Source organism: Nelumbo lutea, chromosome 7, assembly GCF_056320005.1.
Source record: "Nelumbo lutea isolate HS-2025 chromosome 7, American lotus-T2T, whole genome shotgun sequence".
Lineage (NCBI taxonomy): Eukaryota > Viridiplantae > Streptophyta > Magnoliopsida > Proteales > Nelumbonaceae > Nelumbo > Nelumbo lutea.
In genome coordinates, this window is record NC_142690.1 from 46835124 (window position 1) to 46848812 (window position 13689).

Below are 13689 nucleotides of genomic sequence, written 5' to 3' on the forward strand. Positions count from 1 at the left end.
TTGCAAGTAGATCTCCCCGTTAGAATCCTCTAATAAGAGGCACAAAAATGTATAAATCACCCATGCAATTGTTTTTGACCAAAATGTTTATTTTACTAATTTTTCCTTCATATCAATCTATCCTAAATCTTTTCAATCTTTTGTCTGAAATTGATTCATTTTTAAATTTATTCGTATTAATCACTTAAATGTGAAACTGCAACTTTAAATTCTCATTTTTACAGTTCATAAAGTTTATATTGTTTATTTTATAGAAATCAGGAATTTGGACATTTCCATCTTAACATAGGGTTCTATTTGCAACTGTGTTATAAAATTCATGGGAGATGATTACAATTACCAAATTGCAGGGGAAGTTCAATGGTCAAAATCTTTAAGAGAGGTTTTAGCAATTTACCCATTATTTTTTATTTGAAGAAGCGAAGTTGAAAGCAGAGAGTTTTTCTTGGCTCATTCAAGGAAAGATGCTTGTGTCCTTCCAAGCACTTTACTTATAAACAACTAAGCCATTTCACACGTCATTGTGAAAAAACAAAGGAAAAAAATGAAAAACAAAATTCCAGCTTTATTTCAATATTGGGTGCATATGTCCATCTGGAGGGTGCTTACAAGTACGCTTGCATCCTTTTGTAAGGCTCCGTTTGGAAGGAGTACAAATACAAATATGCACAGTGCAAATACATACAAAATACAACGTTTTGCACTCTACATATTTGTATTTGTACTCCTTCCAAACTGAGCCTAACGAGCAAAATGTTTTTCTCATTTGCAAAGAACAGTTTTTTTTTTCTTTTTTAAATATAATCTCATTATATATAAAATTTTAGGGTTAGGTTTTGATGCAGGAAAGGCATGATACCGAAAAAAAGTTATAACCCATCAACCGGCATCACAAAAATGGTGAACAATCAGGTGGGTAACCAATCAACAGGTTCACGCCTGCACCCGTCAATGCTAGTGGGCCTCCTGAATTGCTTATTTCCTTCAATTGGACCCTCAAGAGTCAAGACAACGGGCTATAGAAGGGACAGGACAGTTCAGAATGAGGGGCATAAACATTAATTTAGGCTGTCTTTGGTTTGGTTTGATTGAAAACAAGAGAGAAGGGAAAGTTCTTAAGAACTTTCACAAGAAAGGGAAAGCTTATCAGATTCTCCATATTAGCCATAGTGAATATCTAAGTGATAGATGATTTCATTAAGTTTTGTTGGTTTTGGTGAGTGTAGGGAAGAGAAGATGAATAAAAAAAGGCTTAGAGTTCATAAGAATTGAGTCAACTCATGGAAGCTGGTAGACCAAGTCTGCATGGGGCCTTAATTATTTTGATCCCCTTCCTTGCAGCTTCTAATAATTATTCTTCAGTGGTGTATATGTTTTTGTTCCTGGTAGGAGATAAGGGGAGAGCTCAAGAATTTCAGAGCGCAGGCAATGCTCCACCCATGATTCTATCTCTGTATGATAAATCCATGTCCTCCATGTCCTACTGATTGATAAGCTGCTTGTATTACATTTTGGCTCACTTCTTCACAAAAACAACCTTTGTAGTCTCAGATTACTATCCCAAAATCTATACTCCCAGTTTGTTCATTAATTGAATCATCAACATTTTCTATGACTCATAATTCCTGAGCACCTTCTGTTGAATGCATATTGTTAATTTGGGTGGCAAGATAATAAGGGGGCAAGGTTGTCTAGTTGCAGACTGCTGGGACTTGAGTCTTTCACAGTAAGTATTTCTTTTCCTCATAAAATGATTTCTTCAGATTAATTAGAGTTCCATAAGATGAAGGATAGAGTGGTGTTGAATGGGAACTCTGTAATAGACTTGGATGTGGAGTTCCCTTTTCAATTAAAAAGGATAATGAACTTTCATTTTCTTTTCCAACTATTCACATGGCTTCTCCTTCTCTGCAGTTCTTTTCTTTTTCTTCTCCTTAAGTGATGGTTCATTTTCTTTAAGTACTTTGGGAAGGGAGATTAAACCACTTGCCAAAACAAAGAGCAGAACATGTCTGGAGTGGATAAGGAACCAGAGAAAACTCTTAGATCATGTGAAGAATGGAGACTTAAAGGAAATCAAGCTTATGAAAAGGATAATCTAAGAGAAGCAGAGGATTGCTACACAGAAGGGGTGAATTGTGTTTCTCCAAATGAGAAGTCCATGGCATGCCTTGAGGCTTTGATGCTATGTTATAGCAACCGTGCTGCAACAAGGATGTCTCTTGGAAGGATGAGAGAGGCACTTGTGGACTGTATGGCAGCTATTGCAATAGATCCTGAATATCTCAAGGTTCAACTCAGAGCAGCAAAATGTTATCTTGAGTTGGGAGAAGTTGAAGATGCAACAAAATATTTCATGAAATTGAAGTTGCAGTCAGGCCCTGGTATGACCCCAGACAGAAAACTTGTGAGAGAGGCTTCTGATGGTCTGCAGAAAGCTGTACAAGTGGCTGATTATATGGATCAAACTACTGAACTTTTGCAACAGAAAACATCATTGGATGCAGAAAGGGCACTAGAACTAATCTCCCAGGGTCTTTCCATAAGTTGTCACTCGGATAAATTAATTGAAATGAAAGCAAAGGCTCTATTGAGGATGCAAAAGTATGAAGGTGTTATTCAACTGTGTGAGCAGACTCTTGATTCAGCAGAGAAAAATTCTAACCCAGTAGCCTCTGGTGACATAAACAGCTCAACCATCTCTCCTGCGAGGCTGTGGAGGTGGCGCCTAATCTCCAAGTCATACTTTTATTTAGGAAAGCTTGAGGAAGCTCTTAATTTACTTCAGAAGCACGAACAAGCAGGTTTTATTACTGAAAAGTGTGTGATTGTGCGTGAACTACTAAGGCACAAGGCTGCAGGAAATGAGGCATTTAAATCAGGAAGGTATTCAGATGCAGTTAGGCATTACACTTCTGCTATATCGGGGAACGACATCTCACGTCCTTTCGCAGCAATCTGTATTTGCAACCGGGCCGCTGCATACAAAGCTCAGGGGGAGATTACAGAGGCCATAGCAGATTGCAGCCTAGCAATGGCTCTTGATGGAGATTACCCAAAGACAATCTATAGAAGAGCTAGCATACATGAGATGATTAGAAATTATGGGCAAGCAATCAGTGATCTTCAGAGATATATATCTCTACTCCAAAAGCAATCAGAAGATAAAGCCACTCATTCTAGTGACAGATCAACAAGTAATTCGACTAAAATAAGTGAAGCTTGTCTGCAACTTACCAAACTAGAAGAAGAAGAAAAGAAAAATATACCCTTGGATATGTACCTCATTTTAGGGGTCAGAAAATCTGCAACAGCAATGGACATAAAGAATGCCTACCATAAAGCATCTCTTAGGCATCACCCAGACAAGGCAGGCCAGTTATTTGCTAGAAGTGGAATTGGAGATGATGGGCTGTGGAAAGAAATTGCCAAGGAGATTGATAAGGATGCTAACATCCTTTTTAAAATGGTTGGAAATGCATATGCAGTACTTCAGGACCCAGTTGAGCGTTTAATCTATGATCGTGAAGAGGAGGAGAGGAAGACCCAGAAGGCAGAGTGAATTACTCAATTAGTCAATGGTTGTTACATTGGAATTTCTGTTCGGGGTTGCTAGGCAGGGATTGGGTGAGGGCGTGAGGCACAGGCTGTTGAATAAATGCAGATAAGAGAGAAATTTTGTTGTAGTTATCAGAGATAATTGATTATAGGTAAACGTTAAAAATATTGTAATATGTATGAAAACATTTTGTAATATGTATACATTGGTTGTATATCCTGTATTCCTGTTGGTGTGTAGACAAGAGAGAAAGCACATGTAGATCTATTAGAAAGAAGAGAAATTAAATATTATTCTCCTTTTCCTTAACCCCCAAGTGAGTTTTGTTAAAATAATTATAGCAGGAACTTCATGCCCTATTCTTAATAATCAACTATTAGAAATGGAAACATCCCCAAAGAAGGTCCTAGTACACCAAAGACGAATCTTCCCACAAAGATGTGGCAAAGAAGGCAGCAATGCAGTATGGAACAAATGAAGAAAAACTAAGTAATACACTTAAGTATCTGCAGAAAATATTCATATATAACATGGTTAATGATCCATACTAAGAGGAAACTAGCTGTATTTTGTTTGTGACCCACTATTTGTGTGGTAAATCTTGAAACGGTTTTAGGACTAGTAAGTGTATATGTTTTGATGATGATAATGACAACAAATAATATGTTTTCAAAATTTTCTACAACTTGTCTATATTTCTATGTATATAAAAATTATTCTTATCTGTTACATTTATTTTTGTTTAATTAACGTGATGAATATATAATATTAGAGATGTGTCCAAATTTTTTTTACAATTTTTTTTTTGTATTTTTATACTTTTGTGTGTTTTTGTCTTTTTTAATTATTATTGTTATTATTATTATTATTTATTATGACATCGATGGTTGACACATTTGACCCAAAAGTTGAATTGTTAACTTGCCACCAAAAACACAATTCCATTTTTGAGTTAGTTTTAAATTTGTATTTTATTTCTATTCAAAATAAAACCCATTATTTTTGTAACTTATTTTTCTATAATCTTTCATTGATACGGTTAATTAATATAAGATTTAATGAAAGAATGAGAATTAATATCCTATATATCTATATCTATACTACTATTAAAGGTGCGAATGATAATGTGGAACTTTTATTTGACTAAACTGCCCTATTTTTTGAATTTGATCCCTCTCTAGTTGTAAGGATAGAAATGTAATTTCAGAAACTACTTCTCTCCTCATTCAAATCCCTCTCATTAAGTCTTATAGATAAAGTATTATATCCCATTAACATTCATTGAATCCCATTAAGTCTTATATTTAAGGTATTATTTTTTTTTAAATCCTATTATTGACTAGAATATCCCTATTTTTGAATTTGGTCCCCCTCTAATTGTTAGAGGTGTAAACCGGGTCGTGCCACCCACGACCCAGCACAATTTTGGACTAGCTGATCATGTGGGATGTGTTGGGATGGGGGTTTTAGGTCCATAGGCTGGCACGATATGATACAACACGGTCCGTAGTGGCCCAAGCGCAATAGCCCACTATAAACAATTATATAGGGGGGAGAAAATGACAAAAATTCACCCCAACAACTATATAACAACTAGTTTGGGGGGCATTTTGGGTCAAGTGATAAATGACTTTATAATGACCAAAATAACCCTCCCAACAACTAAAAAACGGTTCATTTTTAGGGTATTTTGAGCAATTGAATTATTTTAAATTCCTATAAATAGCCATATCCTCCACCAATCTTATCACATCAATTCAGCAATTCTCGTCTCACACTCTCTCAAGCTCTCATACACTCTCAATACCCTCTCTCTACTCTTTAATTCTCAGTCTTGACTTTTTTTCAAATTTTAACAAGAAGAATGCTCAAGTATCTCAAATTAGAAATTTGGAAGGCTTGGAGGCTTCAACCGTTGAAATCAAGTTGAGATTCTGAACCGACAATCCAAGTAAGTGCAATTAAATTAATTTTTATATTTTTAGAATTAAAAAAATGGTTGGCTTTCTCCCGAAATCAATTCCCTAACATGTTCAATTTTGACGATGTTCAGTTGTAACATGATAGTGTTATCATTGATATGGATGCTACTGACATTGTCGGAGCTCCCACCCTTAGTATTACTACTGGGTGAAACAAAAAGAAGGGCACTAAGTTGACTAGCTTGCTTTGGAAAATATTTAAAATAGAGAAGGTTGAGGCAAAGGGAAAAAGGATTATTGCCTAAAATGTAGGAGTAACTTTAGTTACTTTAGCAAGGGTGGTATTAGTTACTTGGGTAGACATTTGCTCACCCATGAGAAACAAGAAAAAAAAAGGGAAAGAAAAATCACAAAAACAAATTGGGCAGGGGGTTTTGGTATTTTTAAATAATCACAAGAAAAAATGAGGCAAGAGTTGGCAAAATATATTGTACATGCTGAACAACCATTTTTATTAGCTAAGGATAGTAACCTTGAAAATATTTTACGTAATTCTATAAATCCTCAATTGAAAAAAGTTTCTAAAAATACTATTAGGACAGATGCTTTGAAAAATTTTTACTCATATAAAAAAATTTAATTTATATTTTTATCAAATCTTAATTCTAGAGTTGCAATTGCTTCTGATATTTGAACCTCTAATTTTAATATAAGTTATATTTGTGTTATTGGTCATTTAGTTGATGAAAACTGGATTTTACAAAAACGAATTTTAAGTTTTACTAGGCTTGAATGACCACATACTAGCCCAACTATTGCTACAAGTATTTTAAATACTTTACATGCTTATAGAATTGATAAAAAGCTTTTTTCTATTAGTTTTTATAATGTTAGTAATAATGATTTAGTAAAAAATATTTTAAAATCTCAAATAAATTCACATTTAAATGGTAAATTATTTCATATTAGATGTGCATCTCACATCTTAAATTTATGTATTCAAAATTCTTTAAATATTATTTCTTATCATGTTTGTAAAATTAGAAATTGTATTATATATATGTATATAAAGCTGGATTTTACAAAAATGAATTTTAAGTTTTACTAGGCTTGAATGACCACATACTAGCCCAACTATTGCTACAAGAATTTTAAATACTTTACATGCTTATAGAATTGATAAAAAACTTTTTTCTATTAGTTTTTATAATGTCAGTAATAATGATTTAGTAAAAAACATTTTAAAATCTCAATTAAAATCACATTTAAATGGTAAATTATTTCATATTAGATGTGCATCTCACATCTTAAATTTATGTATTCAAAATTCTTTAAATATTATTTCTTATCATGTTTGTAAAATTAGAAATTGTATTATATATATATATATATTAAATTTTCTATAGCAAGAAATTAAAACAAGAATTTAAATATTTATGTCATAATTATGGTTTAAAATATAAACATTTTCTACATATTTTATATTATAAAGTTGTATTCCTTAAAACAAATCCTCAATTGAAAAAAGTTTCTAAAAATACTATTAGGACAGATGATTTGAAAATTTTTTACTCATATAAAAAAATTTAATTTCTATTTTTATCAAATCTTAATTCTAGAGTTAACTTTCACTTAACAAAGCATGACTCCCCGTCACCATACCTCTCCTTGCTCCATTATCCCCACTTTGCATTCTCTTTGACTTTCTTTCCTCTCCCCTTCCCACTAGTCTCATTAAGTCATGTCACCCAACTATCTAAAAATATTCCTATAATTTCTCTCCTAAGGTATCTCATTTAAACCAATAGGAAAGTATCATGTTGCCCCACTCCCTAATCAATTCCTAAAATGCATCCCCCTCCACTCAACATCATTTAAAATATTCATATTAATTAATAAATAGTTAAATATGGTTAATATATAATCCCACACATATTCAATGAGTATTAAATAGTGTTATTATCAAAAATTAATAAATACAATTAGTAAATTACAAAAAATAATAAATATTGTTATTAATTAACTCATTAACAAAATTTTATAGAAATTGAAAACTAATTTCTATAAAATTGAGAATTATATATAACAATTATCAAAAAGTATAATATTTTAATTATTGTTATTTTTATAATTAATAACCAAATACAAATGGGGGAACACAATCTTATAATGTTAGAAAATGAAATTATTAATTAATTTATATTGAAAAATAAAAGATAAATTGGTATAACTTTGTTAGTAAACTACCAAATAAAAAATATATTTAATAACAATTTACAAAAATTCAATAAATCCCTATAGTTACACAAATGTAATAAATTTTTCAAAAATTTCAGTAAAACTACATTTTCGTAAAACAACATTTTTGAAATTAAAAAATATAAAGTATTTGAAAGTTTATTTAAAATGCATTAAATAATTATTAAAATTTATTAGACTATTTGGAAATTTTAGGAAAATTTATTACATTTTCTAGATTTTGAAAAACCATTGAAAAATTATGTACTTTTCATTGCAAATTATTGAAAATTATTAAAGATAAATGACTGTGGGAAATGAAAAACTATAATTTAAACAAATAATTACATAAATTATTAAGATAAATTAGTATAATATTGGAAAAAGGAAATTATTGGTTAGTTTATATTAGAAATTATAAGACAAATTAGTATAATTCTGTACATAAACCATTTGAAAAGAAAATAAATTATTTAATAAAAATTTAAATAAATTTGAATAGATTTTCAAAATTACACAAGTACAATAAGTTTTCCAAAATTTTCATAAAATTACATTTTTGAATATTAAAGACAATTTAGTGTACTTTTAGAAATTTACCATGTGGTTGATAGTCAATATATATTCTTTTGATCATTTCTATCATCAAGTTGAATATTGGGCTGATGGGAACAGTGTTTGCAAAATTGGATCAAACCAGAAGGTTAGACCAAAAAAATTGGGAACCGGATATCATTTCACCTCAAAACCACTTTTTGTCCAAAAACTGTTTAGTTTGTTAGCGAATCACTGACCTGGGCAGTCGAACCGTCAACTCGGACAATAGTTTTTTGGCCATTTTTTGTTTTTCTAATTTTTTATTTTTTTTTTGTTAGAGTGGGTCATCCATTCAGACCGAACAATCAAACTGCTTAACCCAATGGTTTCCTATCCTGTTTGATTTTTAAAACCTTGGATGGGAAGTGGGTGCCTTGCCTTGAGCTTGGCTTGGTGTGTAGCAGGGCCTGGCCCAAGGCCCCCGACTCACAGACCAGCCTGACCCATGGCACGGCACGTGCCCATGCGGGCTCGAGCCATGGGGCATGCTGAACCAACCCCCAAATTATCCTAGAGGAGGGAGGCACGGCTCAGGATGCCTCATGGGCCAGCATGGCACGACTTGCACTTTGTGTGGGCCACATGCAGGTCATGTCTTTCCGACCTAGTAAGACCCAATTTACACCTCTACTTGAACCTACCCAGTACTGCGGACGGGGTCGGTATATTTGAGGATTCTCAATCCTTGATGAAGAGTTGGGTGCCTTGCCCTGAACTCGCTCGACTTTGAGGAGTTATTACCTTGCCCTGAACCCGCGGAACATTGGGGACGGGGCGAGGATGGGGTAGTGTGTCTTTGACTATAGGGCAAGGAATGGGATGGGGTGCCCTACCTTGAACCCAGCTCGTTGCCATTCCAATATAATTGTTAATTATTAGTGGAATTAGTAAAAATGTTAGCTTTTATAATTATTTTTATTTATTTAAAATTAATCAAAATTTCATTTAAAAATAATAAAAGAATAAAAATTAGTAAAATTACTATAAATTATTAATAAAACTAAATTTATTAAAAAATATTTATTCATATTCAATTAACAATAATTATTTTTTATAAATCAACATTAAATAAAAAATAAATTATTAAATCTTTCAGATTTTCCCATGCACCACACGGGTTCCTACTAGTATATAATATTATAGAGATGGTCGATATAATCATTTCCTACAATTTTTTTTTTGTGACTTTTCTGTATTTTTATCTATTTTTGTAATTTTATTATTTAATTAAGATGTCATGGGTTAAACCATTTGGCCCAGACAATTGAATCACTTACCCACCCCCGAGGAAAACCAAAAACACTGCTTTATCTAGAAAAGTTAATTATTTAAACCGACTTTTTTACTTGAGTTAGCAAGCCAAGGATATAAGGCTGCAATTCCCATTTAAATTGGGATGATACCACTCTGTGTATTTTAATTTTGAATTGTAATTTATTTAGCCATGTGGTATATATGTGTACATGTTTTCTTTGGGACCTACTATCCACCTCTGCACCTCAGAAGTTTTTAAGCATTCAGGCCGTGTTTATTTCATTTAGTAGAATAATTAGGTTTATTTGTGACTTAACACACTCCATCCAAAAGAATTGGACCAACATCCATCTAACTGCTTAATAAATTAAATTTGATTTGTTATCAAAAGATATAGCTAACCTTCTCATTTGAATTAGAAAACTAACACAGTTTAAGCTAAAGTGGGACTATATTGCCATCCTACCTATTCTGTATTTCTATATTGAACTAAAATCTACTTAAACCCTTTTTATAAAAGGCAAAACTACGTTTTAAAGCATGGTTTTAAAACACGACCCAGAAATGAAATTGTTCTGGCCACCGGTTTTTGGCTTGACAGTTTGACTGTTTAATTTAAATGGACGGCCTGTTCTGACAACAAAAATAAAAAATAAATAAATACGGCCAAAAACTGTTGAATGGGTTGACAAGTCGATGGTTCAACCGCTCGGGTCAACATGTCTTTGTCCGATTCAACAGCTTTTGGACAGGAACCAGATTTGGGGTAAAATAGAACCAATTTCCTGAGCAGTTCCCGGGCCGAATGGTCTGACTGTTCGAATCAATGGCAGTTCAAAAACCATGTTTTAAAGGAAACTTTTTACTTAATGAGTAATGACTTTGCTTTATCCCAAAGGCCATGTTGATTTGATAGAAAATAAGAGAAACAAAAAGTTAAAGGGAAAGTTGTCAAGTAATTTTGTTGAGGGCAAATGTGCCCAATACACAAAAAATTGATACTGATATGTCCCATGGACAAAAAAAGAAATTGACTTTCAGGCATGCCAAAGTATTGATACACTCAATATGTAAAAAATTGCATATCAGACATTTCAAATGAATAAAACATATGGATAAAAAAATAATTAAACCTTTAAAACTGAATGAGGACATCTCTAGGAGGGGTATTAATCCCTAAAGTGGCCTATGTATCAGAAAAAGTGGCTAGATGTCTTAACTCTGTCTATTTAGACTGCATTTGGCATTCCTTATTTTAAGGATTTATTTTTTATTTTTATAGTTAAAAATTCAGTGTTGATGGGGGCATTTTAATTGTAAAAGGAGATAAATGCTTAAACTAAAGAATGCCAAATACAGATTTAGTGCATTGAACCTCGAAAAATACAATATGATAGATCTGATATATAGAACTATCAATCATATCAATACTTTGAACCTTGGTTTAGGGCTTCTTTGGGAGGGGTAAGCTGGTTAGAGGCTAAAGCAAATATCCCTTCAAATGACTGATCGAGTGAATGCTAATTTGAGTCACCTGACTCCTGCATGTGTAGGACCCACCTCAAAAAAGGGCAGTACCCTCGCAAAGGGACACATAGTAGTTTTCTCAAAATTTTCTGTTGTTTCTCTCATGTTTTCTATCATACAATACTTGAAAGGGAAAGGTTTTCTGTCGGTGGTGCTTCGAGAGTCAAGACTTCCTGGTGATGAGAAGTTGCCTAGTGACAGGAGATGCGTGTCGAATGAAGTTTCTAATTAAGGATTCTTTTGGATGCTAACATCCGGAATTGCTGAAGGGTTTATATGCAGCGACCATGTCCATGTCTTTCACCATGGAAAGATGCTCGAGACTTAGAGAAGAGGCAATTAAAACATTTGGGTCATCAACATCATTATAATACTTAACCTTAGCCCATGGACAAGGATGGATGGATATCCTCCCACCCAGAAAAAAGAAATCGTACACTCTTCCCTTTTTCTCTTTTGTCGATGGCCCCACAGGCACTGTAAGATGATTGGATTCGGATCGGGTCCGGTCACATTTATCCAATTCGATTACCAAAATTGCAAATCTGGACAAAGGATACAAATGGATCGGATCGGATTTGAATGTAATCTGACACTATTTATATTAGATCCCATCCGATTTATATTCTTTAAAAATTAATAAATTATTAAAAGAAAAATAAAATATATTAATTTAAATAATATAAAATAAAAAATATAAGTATCTTTTTATTATTTTTATCAATATATATATATATATTTATAAAAGTAAATAATATAACAAATTTATAAAAATATATTTATAAATAAATAAATAACACATATATGTATTATATATTTATATTTATATTTATAACTATATAATATATATTGGATCATGATCCGATATATTTGCACCCCTAATCTAGACTACTACATGGGATCCATAAAACAGAATAATCCAATGGTTAAAAAATAAGACACAATCTTGACATTAATCTCCACTTCGTCTTATTTTTCAACCATCTTGGAGATCTATTGTTTGTGCCCCCATGGTGGGATGTGCCTGTGAGGTCAGTGTGAGGTGCCCGGAGCAGATCCCAATCCATGAACATAGCTCGACTCCACATAACATAGTTATCACTGATCAAAGGGAACGAGATCAGAACTGCCTTGGGTTAAGGTAAGTTCAGTTAACAGAACCGTGGGGGTTCTTTTGGAACTGAACCGAAGCCAGTCGATTCGTTGATTGACCGGTTCAGTTAATCATCGGTTCGATTCATTAGTTTTTTAGTTTTTTAATTTTTATAATATATATTATAAAATATATAAAAATATATAATAAAAAATTATAAATATTTATAAAATATATAGAAATATATATATTGGTCAATTCGGTTAATTGCCGTTTTCTATATTAGTTAACCGAAACCGAACCGGTAACTTTGGTTTTTTAAAAACACAGAACTGAAGGTTGGTTCATTTCGGTCGTTTTTGGCAGTCCATGTGAAATTTCAAAAGGTGATTCCGATTTCAATTCCGATTCTGATCGGAAACCGAACGGATCCTTAGTCTTTTAAGACAAAAAAAAAGTCAATGAGGGATTGAATGTAGACTGTAGGCATCCCCATTTAGAACCCATTACCAGCTCGCTTCCCTGCTGCGAAGAAAGAAAAAATGACGGACACCGCCGTTATGATTGTCGTAGAGAAATTGAGTTCGCTATTGTCCAACTAAGTTAACCTCCTATTCAGAGTGAGTGAGCAGGCCGGGTCGCTTCATGATCAACTCAACTTGATCAGAGCCTTTCTCAAGTATGCAGATAAAGTACCAAGAAGAACGCCAAAGTAAAAGAATGGGTGAGACAAATCAAAGACGTAGCCTATGATGCCAAGGATATTATTGATCTTCTTTTGCGAAAAGCAGAGAATCAATTGAAGGGATAGGAAATCCATCATATGGATGCCCAAGATTGTGGAATGAAGGGGGCGAATTTCAATTTTTTTTTTCTTTCCCTTCAACTGGGAACCGAATTCCCTATTTAGAAAATCATATTTTCAAGGATCATTCTTGAACCATAAACTGAACCAGATCTGAACCAAAAGGAGGAGAGAGAGAGATAATACTTGATACAGAGAAATAATATCTCTCAATGGAGGTGTTCACGCCCAAGGTAGAAACTAAAATCTGCTCCCACTGAAGATGGCACAGTGTAAGGTGGAGCAGAATCAACAGTGTCCTTCCTAAGAATTTGATTCTTCCCAAGAATCACCTGGACGGCTTGTGAATACAACTCCTATCAACCTTTTCTCCAAAAGATTGGAATCAAGATCCAATCTTGATTTCTCCCAAGTAATGGAGATCGAACTGCTATAGGCGGCGGCTGCAGGAAGGAGGCAGCTAGAGAGAATTTGCAGGGTGCAGAATTCTCTCCTCTGTGATCTCAGCTCTGAAGACTAGACTTGTCTCTGTTGGATGTTGTGTCTAAAGGCTGCCGCCCCCTCTTCCTTTTATAGACTTAAAGGGATCAGCTCCAAATCCCATTAGGAGTTGTTAACCCAAATCATATATGGATTAGAAGTCCCTTTAAGATAAGGGATAATCCTTATCTTATCTGCAGATTAGATCAGCCAG

The 13689-nt window shown here is 33.3% G+C and overlaps 1 protein-coding gene and 1 pseudogene across 1 annotated transcript; both read left to right on the forward strand.

The window, feature by feature from the left end:
- The first annotated feature begins 1345 nt into the window (after positions 1-1345).
- Positions 1346-3773, forward strand: LOC148846261 (uncharacterized). Its single transcript, XM_088955513.1, has 2 exons — positions 1346-1726; positions 1915-3773. Exon 2 carries the CDS (start codon positions 2009-2011, stop codon positions 3560-3562), a length of 1554 nt encoding a protein of 517 aa, XP_088811639.1. The 5' UTR covers positions 1346-1726; positions 1915-2008; the 3' UTR covers positions 3563-3773.
- An 8334-nt stretch (positions 3774-12107) lies between these two features.
- The window catches only part of LOC148846262 (putative disease resistance protein At1g50180), a 29413-nt pseudogene continuing 27831 nt past the window's right edge, over positions 12108-13689 (forward strand).